Source organism: Drosophila virilis, chromosome 3 (genome assembly GCF_030788295.1).
Source record: "Drosophila virilis strain 15010-1051.87 chromosome 3, Dvir_AGI_RSII-ME, whole genome shotgun sequence".
NCBI classification, from domain to species: Eukaryota; Metazoa; Arthropoda; class Insecta; order Diptera; family Drosophilidae; genus Drosophila; species Drosophila virilis.
In genome coordinates this window covers 2,283,844-2,301,798 of record NC_091545.1, presented here as the reverse complement: position 1 = coordinate 2,301,798, position 17,955 = coordinate 2,283,844, and the positions used below count along the sequence as shown (strand labels likewise).

General features: G+C 40.7%; 2 protein-coding genes across 2 annotated transcripts in view; one reads left to right on the top strand and one right to left on the bottom strand.

The window, feature by feature from the left end:
- The first annotated feature begins 1,679 nt into the window (after nt 1–1,679).
- Nucleotides 1,680–7,543, top strand: l(3)mbn (lethal (3) malignant blood neoplasm). Its single transcript, XM_015175535.3, has 7 exons — nt 1,680–1,930; nt 2,009–2,111; nt 4,838–4,981; nt 5,051–5,233; nt 6,707–6,814; nt 6,877–6,942; nt 7,001–7,543. The coding sequence occupies exons 1-7, from the start codon at nt 1,898–1,900 to the stop codon at nt 7,459–7,461; spliced, it is 1,098 nt and encodes a 365-aa protein (XP_015031021.1). The 5' UTR covers nt 1,680–1,897; the 3' UTR covers nt 7,462–7,543.
- A 1,929-nt stretch (nt 7,544–9,472) lies between these two features.
- Ets65A (DNA-binding protein D-ETS-3) overlaps nt 9,473–17,955 on the bottom strand; it is a 31,721-nt gene continuing 23,238 nt past the window's right edge. The window contains 3 exon segments of the mRNA XM_015175561.3: nt 9,473–11,160; nt 11,229–11,437; nt 15,633–15,822. Coding sequence (XP_015031047.2) covers nt 10,394–11,160; nt 11,229–11,437; nt 15,633–15,822 — 1,166 coding nt within the window. The 3' untranslated portion in view covers nt 9,473–10,393.

Below are 17,955 nucleotides of genomic sequence, written 5' to 3'. Positions count from 1 at the left end.
CAACAAATCCGCAGCACATCCCCTTAAATATTTTTAAGGCGTACAGGGTATAGCAGGGCGTGTAAGTTGTGCCTTTAAGTATGCGTATACTTTGATATTAAACGGACCAAAATGTTTACAGCTTTTAGGCTTCGCTTTAAAAAAAACAACCGAAACAAAAGACTTAGGCAACAAACTTGTCAAATGCAAAAAAAACGGATTGCATACTTCTAGGCGGGCCAAAAAAACGTTGCTTGTTTTCTATTATTTGGACAAGTTGTTAAAGCAGTTTGCATTGCAATTTAAATGCAAATGAAGCTGAGAATATTCCCTGAACTTGACAGCAATATTTCCATATACAAGAAAATAGCTGACAACACAACAGATGCAATTTCTGCTGCATCCGGCAAGACACAGACACGGGCAGATGCGCAACGCATCTCAGGACAGCCGATGGCTGATTAATGATGCACAGTGTGCTGCAGTGTAAACAACTCTTCCTCATTGCATTCTGTTTACCCTCCGGCTAGCAACGGTAGTTGACATGAATAGAAGCTGATAAATCATATCGAGAAGCCATTTGTATTTCTCGGTCTCTACTCGCTAATTAACTGCGAGCAGCCAATAAGCGCGCTGTCAACCCACATTTTTTATTCTCCATAGCTGTCAATAATTATATTATATCTTCATATTTATTATTTTGCTTGATTCATGTTTATCCATATTGCCACGAGCTATGCAAATGAGCAGCATAATGACACGTTTTGAAAAATTAAAATAATTATAAATACTAGAGTAGATGCGGTTTGAGTGCGTAGACGACTTGCTTATACCCTGGAAAATTAATACTATTTAGTTATAATTATAAAAAATTTAAGAAATGATCTGATAAGGCCAAACTATGAAAAATAATAGGAAATATAAAAAAAAGAATTAAAAAAGCCCTAACCTGTCAATGCTTTACAAACGCTTAACAACACTGGAGTTGCTCAACACTATTTTTAGAGAGTGGACTTTCGCAGGGCAACTTAAACAGAAACACCTACTCATGCCCCCATCATATACCTATCATCTACCCTATAAAGTTCGGTTGGATAAATGCAAGAATTTTGAGCCCAAGATGTTTGTGTTTTGGGGCTGAATTCCCCTTAAATTATTTTTGGCCAAAGTTTTATTTATAATAAAGTGTTAATTATATTTTCGATAATACAATAAAGTAATATTTTTTTTTAGTTTAGGATTTAATGCTGCATATAAACAAAATATGCTGCACTATGCTACATATTTTTTATGGTAATGAAAATCTATCAAAATATAACTGAAATGCAATTTTTATTTGACAATTATTTATTTATATTATATATGTGCATATTTTTTTTATGTATTATATAGATGTTTCTATTTTGTTTAATTCGTTATTATTATTATATGCAAATAAGTGACAAAAAGTCGCCCGACGCCGGGTAATTTCCATAAGTAAACAAGCTAGTGAACGGATCTAGCTTGTTGTTTAGAGGGTATTTAGTTGATTTTGAGCAAACAGCGCTCAGTTAGCTGATATGCTAGCACACACACACACACACACACACGCAGTATCGCTGGCTCAGACACCTATGTATGCGTGTGTGTGTGTGTGTGTGTGCGTGCGTGTGGCAGCTGACCAATGTTTTATAATGTTTACCAAATATTATTAAGTTTGTCAATTGGTCGCCGAACATCGTGGGGTGTGTTTCAGCCGTTTCGCCTGCTCAGCCGAGAGACGCGTCGCTAACGGTATCGCACCGCATAAATTAATTTAATTAATAATAAAAAAATATATATAAAGAATATAACAAACGAGCTAACGGTGTGCGCCAATATAAATACAAATAAAAACAAAAATTGATACGATTTGCAAATTTCGAACACAAGCTGCAAAATGAGGCAAACATATTTGGCTGTCAATTGTGTTGTAAGTGCGCGCGTGTGTGTGTGTGTGTGTTGATTGCTTAAATAATTTATATAATTTATCGAATTTATCACATACAAGCTGCTGACTGTGCTGTGCTTTAGCTACGTCCTGCCCGCCACAGTGCGTCCCTATAAATTCGGCTTTACCATCGAGGAGCAGCAGCATCGTCGCGAGCAAAGAGGTGAGCGGAAGCTGAAGGAGGGATTCTTTCGAAATTGATTGACACCGATATGATCTATCAAATACATGTGTGTGTGTGTGTGTGTATTTATGCAAATGGAGCTGCGTCATGCTGGCAAGCATTAGCGACAAAAAAGGCAACAGCTTTTGACTTTTTGCAACTGCAACTGCCGCAACGATTGTGCAATGCCGCACAATACACGTTTGCGGGTCTAATAGCTGCAGCTGCTGACACTCGGGGTCAATATCAATTGAAATGCCTAAGATTCTACCAGTCTGTTCCCCTCTCCGCCCCCTCTCGCTCTCTAATTGCGAGAGGCATCTTCAGTCTGCGCGCACCTGAAACAATAGTTGATAATAAAATTGTCAGAAAACTTAAGAAGCTCTTCAATTAGCATAACATGTAGCCAGAGCTTCACTTGGCTTATTTATTGATTTGTCTCAAATGTCGCCAAATTTCAATATTTATAAGCATACATCTATATATATATATATATAGATCTCGAAATGCCAGAGTTGAGCGTGTATTAGAATAGCACACACACAGCATTATGTGGGCAACTTGTTGTGCACACACACAATGCGCAAACATTTATAGAGTCATTTGCATATGCAGATTGCATAGATAAGAAAAGTTTCAAATAACTAGAATATAATGTGCGAACTTTCGTTTTATGGCTCGAACAAAATTTAAGAGCATTTCTTAGAAAAACAAAAATATATTCTTAACTCTTCTCAGGGTTTAATTTCTTAACCTAAAATTCTAGAAAAACGAAATAAATTTCTTATTATTTTTTGTTATACAGAGAGCATATTTTAAGGACAAAAGGAAGCTCTTGTCCTGAACCCAAAGTCAGTCGTTCGGTGCTTATTGTCCGATCTGTATGAAATTTAAATATGACATCCAAATGTTCGTAAATATCAAAGCAAGAAACTAACTTCCAAAAAGAAGTTTTGTGGGAAACGGGAAGAGGTATCAAAAAAGCGAAAGAATATTCTGTATCCAAATGATTATTTAGCGCCTAAAAGCTCCGAATTATGTTGAAAAAAAATGATTTAGATCAATTTCATCTAAGCAAAGCAATTTATCGAGGACTTAAGACAAAATTAATCTATGCTGGTAATGAAAGAAGCCAAGTTTTAAGATCCTTAGATTTACTTAGTTTTAGAGTTTATATTTGATAGTTCCCGTGATTGTCGTGTTTCTTAAGCTCAGGCAGGCTCAACCGGCACGGCTGAAAGAAACATTATGCCCTTCTTAATCATTAAGTACAGGGTATAGCAAATCAAGATGTTTTCGAGCGCATTTAAATAGATGCGTTACAAACATTGCTTTTAAGCTTCGCATATATATACATATATTCAAAATTTCTGTGCAATTTTTCTTTTCAAATGACATTTGATATTTAAAGATATTTCTTTACCTTTCTCGACAATTGCGAGGCGCATTAAGACGGCTATAAAGAAATGACAACAGATTATGTCCATTAAAATGACACAAACAATCGTGAAACGGGCATGGAAACGTTTTAAAATGCGCGATCGCAGCGATAAGTGCGAATCGAAACTTGTTTAAGGCCGTAGAACCAAAAAACTAAACACTGAGACAGGTGCCACACAGGTGGGTGGCTGTAGCAGCAGGACGTAGTCGCTGGATTTGATGTGCTAAACATAATTCTTGCATGCGTTAAGTCTCGGCTGGGGCATAAACAAAAGGCAGGCCTTCGCATCGTAAAACGACGATCATAATTATCACGACAGTTTATTCGATCTTTATCTTTATGGCCGGGCCCCAAGCGCCTGTTTGGCTGGTTTGTCGCTCCAACAAATTGTGGCAAAGAATGAACCAGTTATGTTTCGGCATTAATAATGAAAGTGATCTATACATGCATGGAATATATCTATTCTCTATACTCTGTAACATGAAAACAAGCAAATGAGGTATATACTGTCTAGATATGCCTCAATTGACGGAACTTCTAACTGTCTGAGAGAAAGACATCAATACGCAAAATAAGTTATCGGTTTTAATAGATATCAGATTTTGTTTTGGTGCTCGATAAATATCGTTTTTCAGCCTAGAGCTTGAGCATGTTTTTTTGAAAACATGAAAATATAAACATAGATTTACGCAACACTATAGAAAATTTCAATGTAAATATCGAAAATTGACTAAGTTATAGCAAAATCGATAAGTATCGATGTTCTGCTTCAGGGTTTTGATCAGAGTTTGCTGGAAATAATATCTAAAGACATGGGAATAACTATTAAAAAATCTTTCGATATCAACTCCGTTTTTTTGAGCTCGGACTTTTCGTTTCTGTAGATACAACATTTGATAAGATATAATATATCACTTCATTATGCGATAATCGATAAATATCGATTAGCAGCCTCAGTCTGCATGAGCTAAACTTGTAGCTTATATAGGCCAGAGACTAGAGAGAGAGGGAGAAAGCGAGAGAGTGAGAGTGAGAGGTAGAGAGACAGAGAGAGAAACATACGTTTTTCTATCACACGCTCAAATTTATTTAAAATGATCTCCCTTTCAATAAATATCGATTGACATCGGCCATTTGAGAAGCTGAAGAGGCCCGTTTATAAAAGTGAATTCTCGTCTCATATTTCCATCTCGCATCAAAATGCCTCTACAGGCTATCTGCTAGTCAACGCTTGCCACCTTCGACTGTGAATAAATAATCAGCTTGTGCTCTGCCCTTTTATTAGATGAGAATGGAATTGTAATGGGCGAATTCGGGTTTATAACCGCCGATGGAATCTACCACGTGACGGTCTATGCGACCGATGAGGAAGGCAAATTTCGGATAATTTCGATGAAAAACTATCCGTATGCGGGTCCCGTAGCGCCCAGTAAGTGCAGCACGTACAAGAATAATAATCGGGCATAATGTGAACTAATCCAAACTCGATGTAATGCAGAGAGCCCGCCGCCCACAACGACCACCGCGGCGACTGTGGCCAGGCATCACTTTAATACCGCCGCCTGCTCCGGCTGCTTTCTGAACAAATCACCGCCGGAAGCGACGCAGCCAGAAGCGATCCGTCCCAGCACCAAAACGGAGATACGCCCGCTCTCGCAGCCGCTGTCCCCGTCGTCGGCAGGTGAGTTCACAGGTCACACAGTTACAACCAGCACACAGACACACACACACAGCCAGGCGGCGATCCTTAAGGATTCCCTTGAACTGGCAAACGTGGCGCGGATTCCGACCGCTGCGGCGGCTGTGCAGCACGAGACCGAGCCTCAAGCAGCAGCTGCTGCTACTTTTTTCCCAGCTGCAGTTCCTGCTCCTGCGGCGGAGCCAGTTGTTGTGCGCAATGCAAAGACCGTGGCGCTGGCTCACGAAATAGCCAAGGTGCAGGCGCTGCGACCAGCACGAATCCTGAGTGGGAGTGCCACAACGACGCAGTCAAAGGAAGTGCCGGCTCCTAACACTGCCGCTGCTTTTGTGGCCAAGCTGGCGAGGATTCCGCCGGCGGCAGCGGGCGCGAAGGATTTACAGAGCTTTGCTGTGGACTCCCATGAGCCTCACATAGCAATAGCTGCTGCTGCTCCTGCTCCGGCCCAGGCTGCGCCTCCCACTCTGACTGCTGTGGTCGAGCCTGTGGATCTTGAAGTTGTGCGCAATGCAAAGACCGTAGCGTTGATTCACGAATTAGCCAAGGTGCAGGCATTGCGTCCGCCGAGTAGCCTAGAGGCCAATGGCCCAACGACGGAGCCAAAGGACTTACTTGCGGATGCGCCTGATGCCAGCTCTGCTGCTGTTCAAGCGGCAAATCTGGTAAGGATGCCGCCAAAGGATATGCAGAGCTTTGTTCTTGGCCACCATGATCCTCAAGCAGCATCGGCTACTGGTGCTCCCGCTGCTGCTCCAGCTCCTGCTCCTGCCCAGGCAGCTGCTCCTACCCCGGATGCTGCAATGGAGCCTGTGGATCTCGAAGTTGTGCGCAATGCAAAGACCGTAGCGTTGATTCACGAATTAGCCAAGGTGCAGGCATTGCGTCCGCCGAGTAGCCTGGAGGCCAATGGGCCAGCGACGGAGCCAAAGGATCTGCTAGCGGATGCGCCTGCACCCAGCTCTGCTGCTGTTCAAGCGGCAAATCTGGTCAGAACTCCGCCGGAAGCGAATGTCCTGCATGCGAGTGGCTCAGCGTCGCAACCACAGGAACTGCCTGCCCCTGGCTCTGCCGCTGCTTTGGTCGAACAGCTGGCGAGGATTCCGCCCGCAACAGCGGGCGCCAAGGATCTCAACAGTTTTGCTTTTGGTACGCTGCGACCCATTAGCTTGGCGGCAGCGCAGCGGTTAAATGAGGCGCAGCCTGTGAAGGAAACAGTTGCCGGAATCGTGCAACAGCAGAGGCAGGAAAATGTGCTCAGTTTCACGCCTTCGCTCGACAATCGTAGTCCGGAGGCACAGCCCGTTCTACACACCACACAAACAACACCAGCACACACACACACTGCCACACACACAAACACAGCCACACACCCACAGCTGCCAGCAAGTAAACAAATTAATCACGTATTTCAAATAATTTACATTTAAAATTCACCACAAAATCAAAAACTTGCAGCCGTTCAGTCGGGTCAGCAACCATTGAGTGCAGTTGTCAATGCGGCCGCAGGAGCGCTGCCAGCCTTGACAGGCACCCAGCAACAAGCAGCAGCAGGCGTCAAGCCACGTAAGCCCAGCAAAACACCAATTCGTTGAGTTTTTTTTTTGTTTATTAACAAGCATTCGCAGCCTTAGCAGACGGCAAGAGAGCGCAACAACCAACAGGCAGCAGCAGCTCAGCAGGTTCCAAGCCAAGTAAGCGTAGACACATACCATTCGTTAAGTTGAATGTATATTAATAGAACATATGTAGACACAGTTGCAGCTCTGCCAGCCGTGACAGCAACCAAGCAGCAAAGTCAACCGTCAAGCAGCGGCACAACAAGTAACAATTCACCACATCAGCCTGGACAGCAACCCGATTCGTTAAGTGCAACAGCAAAAGCTTTGCTTACAAAACCCACCTCCGCAAAGACAGCAACCAATGTGGGAGCGGTTGGTGAACCCGGACTCACAGGCGATTTGTACAAATTCAAATATCTATTGGACTATAATGGACACGAGGAGACGGGCAGCCGGAACGGCGATAAAGTGGGCAACTATTTTGCCATCGGCGAGGATGCGGTGGAGCGTGTCGTCGAATATATTGCCAATGAGTTTGGCTTCCAGCCGCACATTAGCTGGCGCAAACTGGAGGGCAAGGAGGCGGCGCTGCCCGATGAGAACTCGCTGAAGCACTACGAATTCAAGTGGTTCAACAAGGCAACCCAATAATTAATTAATCTAATAAGTAAATTTATAAATTCAGTAAAAAAAAAAAATACCCTGTACTTATGGAGAATGAATTGAAAAGAGTTGTTGTTGTTGTTCTTGAATTGGGTTTTGTTTTTTTTTTTTTTTGACTTTTTTTATTTTTGTTAAAGGTATTCCACTTAAATCAACTTAACGCTTAATGGGATCGGGAAGAGGGGGGCGGGGGTAGGGGTACACAATGTGGGGCGGTTGTCTATTATACTTAGTTATATAATATTTTGTAAAGTTACATTCAGAATTTAAAAATTGTATACATTTAGATGTAGCATAAAGTTGCATATCTCAATTACACACGCACATTTAAAATTACATAAGTACATTTATAAGTATCGATACTTTTGCTACCCACTGCAAATGGATAGAAGGGGCTGTATACATATACATATACATATATATATTAATTTTTTTAATATTATTGAATTTGCGCTTAAAAAGTTCTAAATATTTTTTATACACACAGAACTCTTTTTTGTTTTCGTGTTTAAGACTAAGATTAACTGTTGTTGTTTTTTTTTTTCAGATAATGCATCATGTTAGATGTTTAGGTTATTTAAAAATTATTCAAGAGTTTTAACTGTACAATCAACTATCACAGTCAACCATATCGAACTGATAAATAACGCCCAAGTTATATAATTAGCAAAAAAAAAAAAAAATGTATAGAAATCAAAGGTTAATGAAAATGAAAACATGTGAAAAGAATCTAGACGAAAGTGCTCGACTAGTTGATACCCTGTACCAGGCATAGGTGCTTGCCTTGCCACATCTGGCATATACCCCACTACCCAGCAGGTACAGGGTATACGAGTATGAACTCCCATGCATTCTTAGATCTGTATGCTATATAATTTTTGGTATTTACAGTTCGCCAACAAACACTAAACGAGAGTTTCTTTTTCTATGAAGCGAAGAACTATCGATAATTGGTTATCGATTCAGCTTAGAATTACGAACTACGCTTTTATTTGTTGTTTGAAGAAATACATAGATTGAATGATCGTTTAAGACCTGCTTATCCCTTACTATTAACAAGTGGCAAATGCTAACAACAATTCAAAATATCCCATATATACTTAGTTTATATATATATGTGTGTGTGTGTTCCGGAAATCGTCTTAGCTTACAATCGAGTATTTATACTAGAACAATTCAGAAGTTTTGCAAATTGTTTTCGTACTGGAAAACGCGTTTTGTTTGATTCTCATATGTATATATTTAGGCTTAAGTTAAGAGTTCAACTTACGGCAACAACGTTAACTAAAATAGTCTAAAGACACACGCACACACACATTCACACACACACGGACACATTTATCGCATCTGAATGATATTTACATATACATACGTAGACTTATGTCTTTTGTTACTGATCAAGAATATATACATATATAGCGTCGGAAATGAATTCCGCAATTTACCTCTGCTTGGGCATAAAGTTCTTAATTTAAGCCCAGATAATAGAATTATAATCGAAACCGAAATTTTTACTGTAATTTCCCTATGTGATGAATACGTTCTAGCCAATTCCACCTGCAAGCGTGGAAAATTGACGGAAAAGGGTTGCTACTTTTGGTTTTACCAAGTGATTTTCCTAAAATTTATTCTTCAATATTTTTGTAAATTTCTTTCGAGACGTTTTTCACACTTTCCGGCAAATCCACCCTGCTTCGTGAAAATGTATATCAAAGGCATTTTGGACAATAAACCGAATATTAATAGAAAATAATAGTTTAATTGCCTCAAATCTAAAGCTTAAGATTTGTTCCGGGTCAAGGTCAGCTAATATATGCTTATATAATCTGATTATTGGCTTGACATAATTTTCGGACCTTTATAAATTGAGCTGCAAATCGATTCGTTCACAGAGTTTCGTAACTAACGTGCGGAGCTAAAACGCCTCGTTTAACTTTTCCTATTAACAAATAAATAAAGCGCAAATGAAGAAAGCAAATTTGTTCATATTCAACGCGAAGGCTGAGCCAAGATGATGAGGTGGATATTATTGGTGTTGAGTGTCTCGATGAGCCTAGCTCTAGTTTGCGGAAATGTCGACTGGTGCACGCCGAATGGCAAGGCTTGCATTTATGACAACAAGTGCTGCAGCCGAAAGTGCAATGTCTACGGCACGTGCAGCGACAGATGGAGTGTTCCCTATAACCAAACAACAACATTTCCTCCATTGCTGCAATGAGCTACTTAATAAACAGAATGCCGAATACAAGCATCACTGATTAAATATAAAGAATGTATATTAATATATGTGCATATATAAATATACGAACTGTCACTTTCCGGTTTTATTTGGTGGAAGTTTTGTGCTTTTAATTTTAGATTTCCATCTTCCACCCATTTTCCACCTGTGAATTTCCATTTTTCAACCGCTTAACCTGCAATTCCAGGAATTTTTTTAAATCGATTTTTTATATATTTGAAAACAAGTTGGAAGCTGACCGAATTTAGTTAAATGTTGCTCTTGAAATTGTTTGAACCGGAAACTTTCAGCACAACATATTTAACACCCATTTCCACCAAGGCAAGTGGATTTGCTGAAATGTGTGAAGAATCTCTCAAATGAATTCTGACAAACAAATTTGAAACTGGGTTTGAGATTGTTCAATTTATAAAAAAAACTTGCATGCAACTGTTTTCCACTATTTTTCCACACTTGCGGGTGGAAACACATAAGGTAACTATAGTAAAAATCGGTTGATCAGTTCGTCAGTCAGGATAAAAATTTGTGTATATATATAGACATATATTCTGGATCAGCAGTTTTTGACTGGTTCTTGAGCTAATTGCTATGAGTAAAATCCGCTGTTTTCTGGTTTTTGTTTTTGTTTTTGTTTTTCTGTTTTAATTTTCTTTTGTTTTCTTCTGGTGGTTTTGGTTGCACTTACAATAAAAACGTCGCCTGCTCGCCCTTCATGTCCAGATAGTCGTACAGTGTCCGTTCGCTGCCGGCGCCATAGCTGCCGGGATATGCGTGACTGCCGATGCCGACGCTGCCGTCCGGCGCTGCGTCGGCGGGCGTGGCCGCTGGCGGTGGCGGACCGGCGCCCAGACTCAGCCCGAACTTTTCCAGGTGGCATCATTTGAGCAGCGTCGGCAGGCTGCTGTTCATCAGCCGATTGCCCACGACCAGCGAATTGAGCGTCGAATTGCTGCCGCCCACGCCCACGCCGACGCCGACGCCCACACCGACGCCCATGCTCATGCCGTGTACTCCGAGTCCGAAGCCAGCGCTGGCATGTGCCGGAGCCGCATTCAGATTCTGGCCCAGACTGGCCTCCAAATGCGACTGTCCCGCATTCGGATTGCTGCCGCCGCTGTTGTTGCTGTTGTTGTTGTTGGCGGTGGTGTTGTTGTTGTTGTTGTTGCTGCTGCTGCTGCTGGTGGTGCTGGTGGTGCCGCCGCCGCTGCCGCCGCCGCCGCTGGCAAAGCCGCTCATAATGCCAGCGCCGCCGCTAACCGCGCTGCTGGCACCGGCAGCGCCAGCGGCGGCATTGCTCTCATATTATGATGGTCATGCGTAGTGAGGATAGGAGCTGAGATGCGGCGCCACATGCGAGGGCGTCACATGGCTCATCGAGTGCGGCTGATACAGATTTGTTGCCGGACTGCCCCAGTTGCCCCACGAGGCGGCCGTCGGAAATATGGAGGCTGCAAGGCAACAATTCAAATCGGTTCATAAATGGAACCCAAACCAAGTAACCTTTTGCCACACCCACCTGAGGACGAGGTCATGCCGTGATGCGGACTCATAAACGAGCTGAGCTTGGCGCTGTGATGATATGGCGTCATGAACAGATCGCTCTGATACTTGTAGGTGGGATCGCTGGCCGCCGGCTGTGTGGCCGCCGCCAGGCCCTGGAAATCGAATTTGTACGCATAGCGCTTGCCATGCACCTTGGTCATGATGTTCTTGTCATAATAATATCTGCAAATATGGAGAGTGCAGCAAAATACATTGATAACTGGCTAGGGCGAAGCATTTGTAGATCACAGAAAATTAAATCAAAATAATTAAATTTAATAACGCATAAGATATCGATATAATCTAGTTGGTATTATAAGTTCTTATAAGTTCTAAGATATTCTCAAAAAAAAAATGATTGCAAAATTGTTTCTTTCTATTTTTATCGGGTATTATGCATTATTATCCGTTTTTATCTATTATTAGCCATAATTATCGCTTGTTTACCGATTATTATTGTTTGTTATCGATGTCTTTTCGATTTTTATTTATTATCGATTATTATGCATAGACTTTCCATTCTTATCGCTTATATTGACTTATTATCGGCGGTTATCGATTTATTTTTAATTGTTATCAATTTCGTATATCTTGTTATCGATTCTTATCGATTGTTATCAATTTCATAAAAGCGACTTGCCTCGCTGATGATTTATAGCAAATCTTTCAAAACTCTCGCTCATTCCGCAAATGTTAAAATCATCTCGCTTCCCAAAGCTATCTCTTATTAAATTTCAACAATACTAGGCCTGCCCTTAGGACCATTCGTTAGAAAATGTTTCCCTGTAACAAATCACAGAACGTCATTTTTCGGTAGTGTTATGTTTGCTGCTGCCAATGTGGGAAAGCCAAACAAAAGACTGAGCGTATAAATAATTACAAAATAATGCGCGCTTTATGCGTTTTAAGTTAATTTGCTGACATTAGGCGATTTTAGTGCTAGACTTTGGCCAAACAGCCCAACCACCCCGACTTGCCCTCAATCTCTGGCCCCGCAATTAAATAGCAAACGCCTTGCGCATAAACTCAAACAGAAATATTTCGTGGCTCGAGGCCAAGCCAAATTGCTTGGGCAGACAGCCAAGCAGCGGGCGGGCGGGCGTTGGCCAGGCGTGGGGGTAGACAAGACAGACGATTGCCCAAAAATTACTGTTTGCTTTGCATGGGCAGCCCGAAAAGTGATTAAGTCAGCTGCGTACTGGGTAAACTAAACAAATAACTGAGCGATCTGTGATAAACTACACTTATAAAACAGGAGGATGCGGGTTCAATGTCAGCTAAGGTCACAGCTACCATGTTATAACAAAAGTAAAGTTAATATTTAAAAACTACTTTTATTCGCTTACCAAGTTTACAGAACATTTTTTAATACCTCATGCTTTTACGTATCGCTCTTCTATGCAATTCTCATGAATTCAACTTCAATTCTCTCACTCCCCCCTATTAATTATACCCTATCTCTCTCTCTCTCTTGCTCTCTCTCTCTCTCTGGCTCTCTCTCTCTTTCTCTCTCTGGCTCTCTCTTGCTCTCTCTTGCTCTCTCTCACTCTCTTACTCATATTGATTCTCTTTTTGAGTCGAACTTACTAACTTTCTTTTTCTTTTGTCTTTCAGCGAATGTTTGGGTAAGTCCACTTTAACATTTATATTTCGAAATTAAACCAAATTTGCAAATTTGAACACGGTTCCCAGCATTAATAATAAGCTTAAAGAAATGTATTTTGATTTCAATATCGTTTTTTCATACATTTTTTTTTAAAAGGTAACGCTCCCAATATATATATGTATGCTCGGCTAATTATATGCTAGCGGGTATACCCCTTGTCCAAATAGGTTCAAATTGTAGATGAATTTCGACTAAAAATTACGTTCCCAGATTTAAATGCAAGTTTAATGTAGATACCAAAGCATGACGAAACAACCTAATCTCGTGAAATTCGGTTGAGTTTTGACCGAGTTATGGGGGTGGGAAATTTTGACCCATGTCTATATAGGATACGAAGGGGTGAAGCACGGCCTTGTCTATAATGTTTTCAGATTCTATAGATCGGATATATATATATATTGTTTATGTAAGCTAACTTTAAGAAACTGTCTTTAGTTCGCGTTTCATTAAATGCCGTCCCTTTGCCTTTAATTATTAATGCATTCAAATTAGCATAATTATGTGAAGATCTGCGCAGAAATATTTATTCAAGTTTTGTGCTTTTATTCGTTTATTGCCATTTTATTGCACATATCGAATTTGGTTTATGCGACGCTTTTGTCTCGCAGCAGACAAAAACATGCAAATTAATTTAAATTTCAATGCGCACAGTAATTTTTTTTTTTTAAATTTATTTTCACTTTTTTCTCTGCGCTATTGGCCATAAATTATGCCAATTAATGGCATAAATTAAAGGCAGCGGCAAAAGACAAAAGCGTATTCTTTTGCCCCCTTTGATGGACTGTTGAGGGGGGAAGGGGGTAGGTGGGCGGGGTGTGTGAGAGCAAACAATCAGAAGCAATCAATGGCTGCTGATGGACGCGGGGCACAAAGCACACAATCAGCGAGACAAACAGCAGAGCAAAAAGGATTAAAGTAAAAGCCATTTACACGCAGTGTATATATGTGTGTGATTGTGTATGTGTGTGTGTGTGTGTGTGTGTGTGTGTGTGTGTATGGCAGGCCAAGTGGCCAACAAAAGGGCAGCCGGCTGTGAATAAACAAGGCAAATGAAGCATTAAAGCACTTGTCCTTGTTGTCTTTATGTGGCAAGCATCTACATGGCTGCTCAGTTTTCATTTACACACACGCACATACACTCACACGCCCACACACACACACACACACACACACATGCGAACACACACTTGAAGATATTTGCAGCATACTTTGCAGCGCTCAGATTTCTTAGCACACATGAAAGCAGAGACGACGACGGCGACGGCGACTGCGTTCAATTGAGTTGAAATGTGTGAAAAATACTACAAAAAAAAAAGTATTCTTCTAAAATAATATCTCTGCCGAATATCAAATACCCTTACAGACATAATAAGGCTATATAAAGAGGCCTTTAGCTGCAATTAACATCTCAAGACAAGCCTGACTCTATAATACAGAATATATTTTGGCTTTTTGTAAGGATCAAAGATAATTTATCTTAAATCTTTTTATTTTTAAACTGCTTGTAACGCCATGTTGCTAACTGATAACTGAAGAAACTAAATTTATATCTAATAGTTTTTATAAAAATTATATATATATATATAGATATACCGACTATATGAAATCATAGTGATGCAGTATATGTTTCTAATCTTAATAATACTTTGAAACTAATAATAAGTGTTCGCTTTGTGACAATATTATAATACCCGCTGGTAGGGTATTCAAAAAGGATAACATTCAGTAGACAGACAAAGAGGCGGGCAGACAGAGAGACAGGCGGGCAGGCATAGGACGTGTTGACGCTTCCGCACATCATCAAACAAAAAAAAGGCTTTCCTTTGCTTTGTTGTCGCTTATCCAACACTTTTTACATTTATTTACATGTTGATTGTCTGCCTGTGTGTGTGTGTGTGTGTCTATTGCAAATTGGCTGCGAGAATTCTTCCACTTGAATTGTCAGCTTCTCCTTCATTGGCACTCATTGGCCCTGGCCCGCCGCCTGATTGCAATTGACAGTTTCAAGAAGCGAATCAGAAGAATAAAAAAAAGGGTTGCCACGTCACGTTTGCACAATTCTTCAGAGCTGGCGCTGTGTGCTTAGCAAATTGACCGTTGCGCAAATATTTAAATAGTTGTGCATATGTTTCTGGCAACTCTGCACCAAACCCAACAGTTGTCCAGGCCAGGGCTGGGTCAGGCCAGGGCAGGGGCAGGAATGGGTCAGGCATTGGGACGGAGGCCAGTGTTGTGTAACGTTGGGTCAGCAATCACATTTGCAGCAATTAGATTGCCAGATTTCATATTTTATTGGCATTTTTGATTACATTTTCGGGCCGAAAGCAATTTCATATTGAATTTCTTGCGAGGGACACGCCCACAGTGCGGTACAGTGTAGGTAAACGTTCGCTTATGTTGTTATTTTATCATCCTCTTATTCGGTATTTTCTGCGCATTTAGTGGACCAATTGTTGGGAAAGCAGCTAATCAGCCTCGAATCGAATCAATCTTTATTGATGAGACTCTCCGATCAGAATTGGGCTCGTGTTGAGCACAAATTGCACACATGCCCACATTTTTGGCCTGTCCCATAGATAAACTGTGCGTACTTGGACTAATTAGCAGCACTTGAGCGCACAAAACAAGAGAAAACAACAAAAAAAAAACCGAGGATAAACTAAAAACAACCCCTAAAATTAAATAGAAATATGTCATATGTCTGTTGCTTACCTTAAGGCGCGACTCAGCTTGTCGTAGTTCATGTTGGGCTTGGATTTGCGCTCGCCCCAGCGGCGGGCGACCTCATCGGGATCGGTTAGCTTGAACTCGCCATTGGTGCCCTCCCAGGTAATGCAGCTGGCATTGTTGGAGTCCGACAGCAGCTCGAGCAGGAACTGCCATAATTGTATCTGTCCCGAGCCTGTAAGCAGAAAGCGTAGAAGAATTTATAACGTGCACGTATGTATATAATAGAAATATAAAAGCATTCTTAATGCTCGTATTTTGCCAGCCTAAATGTCCGTCAAAAGAGCATATCCTTTAGTCTAAGTCCTGCTGCTGCCAGCAGGCATGGAATTATGTAACTTTGAGTGCGCCTCGTGGCCAAAAACTAAGCATTTTGTGGCATGCAAAAGTGCCATAAAGCATTTCCGACACGGCGACGCCGACGGCGACCTCTTGACCGCGACCGGCATCTCCACTAGCCAGCAGGCTTACCCGATTTATTTATGTAATATAACAACTCGATAAATTAGCGGAGACTTGAACGTTGTGGAAAAGTTTTTGGTAATAAGTTCAAGCCAAAGGAAATGACATTGCATGTAAGTGAAATGTAAGACGGCATATCATGTATGTGTTAATAATATATGTTAATATCTAGTATTATATATGAAAAATGCTAGAGCGGAAAAGCCCTTCTTACTATCACAAATGGGGAAATAGTTTTTAAGTTTGAAGGGGCCTTAGTGCATGGCAACGCTTTTTCAAAAATATGGCAACACTTTGTGGAAGTTCAATATTTTAAGAGCTCTTGTGTAGTTGTTCATGGCAAAGATTTTATCATTTAGAAGAGTGGAAACTCCGCATGCTTATGTGCATGTTAAATATTTACCAGGCTGAAAGTTATCCCTCTAGCTTGCACAGACAACCTGAGTTGATACTATATAAGCAAAAATTCCAAAGCGAAAATCGTTTTTCATATTTTATATAAATAGGAAAAATGTTCAATTCAAATGGGATTTACTGCGAGAAAATTGACATGAAGTTAAACTGTCAAATGGGTTTTGTATACAAACGGGGTTGACGTAGGTTGACATGTAGCTAAACTGTGTTTTATTTTTGAAAAAATAAACACGATATACAAATTTAAGTTACCGTTATTAAATAGGTGTTGGGCAAGCAGTTGATTGTTTAATAAGGTGACAGCTCTGCATATTTATCTACATGTCAAATATTTAGCAGCTAGATTATAAGCTACCAAAAGTTAGCTTTGCTTCAAATAACGAAAACGCGCTTTACATCATTCCAAATAAATTTCGAAATTTCTAATGCTATTAAAGTTCATGTCAAGCTCAAGATATGCGTTCTGGCTCCTTAACTCGCAGTTAGTTAGCTCTCTCTACAATTCAGAGATTCGCTCAACCGTTTCATGTGCGCATCTTCAGTTGACCTTTGGCTTTTTAGCAGCTCGAATCCCAATTGCCCAATGTCGTCGCGTTCATTATGCAATAATATATTTATGAGTATACTTTGATTTTTCCTTTGTGCGTGCTGAAACATTTACAATATTATTATTTTCGCATTGTGCAAACGATTCGGCACGCATTCAACGCAGACATCATAAATCGCTTAATCATTTGGCAATTAGGCCCAGCCCCAGAACAAAGTCCAACGTTTTCTCTCTGTGCCCTGTCAAAAAATAAAACAGAAAAGAACACACACACACAAAGGGTGAGGGTGTGGGCAAGTCTGCAGGGGATGAAAAACCTGACAGCCCTGGGAAGTTAAGGTTGAGTTTCCTTTTTTTTTTTTTTGGGTGGTGGCTTTAGCTGTTTGTTCATGTGTGAGAAACGTCATGAATATTGCGTTAATTGCAAATCATGGTCAAGAGAATGTGTTAAGTGCCAACACGACGACGACAAGGATGATGTTGATGATGACAACGATAGGAATGAATGATAACTCAACCGGTTGAACAGTGTCCAGTCGAAGGCGTGGCCAGCAATTGACACGCTATTAAGTCACAATAATAGACAGAAGGTGATCCATTTTCACAGGAAAACGAACTGCTAATTGACATGAAGTTAACCTGCAGTCAAGCATTTGATCAAGCCATAAGAAACAAAAACTTAAGTGGTTTAAAAGATATCTTTTTCACAGCTTAGCCCCTAGATTAATTTTGCTTCCTAGGTAATTTAACACAACAAAAATAAAATATCTTTAACCTTAAAAATATATATAAGCCAAAGATTTGATACCCTTGCAAGCGGCTCGAATTTGCAGAGTTTATTGAAATATCTTTGAAAACAGAATATTTTGCCATAAAAGATCCTAC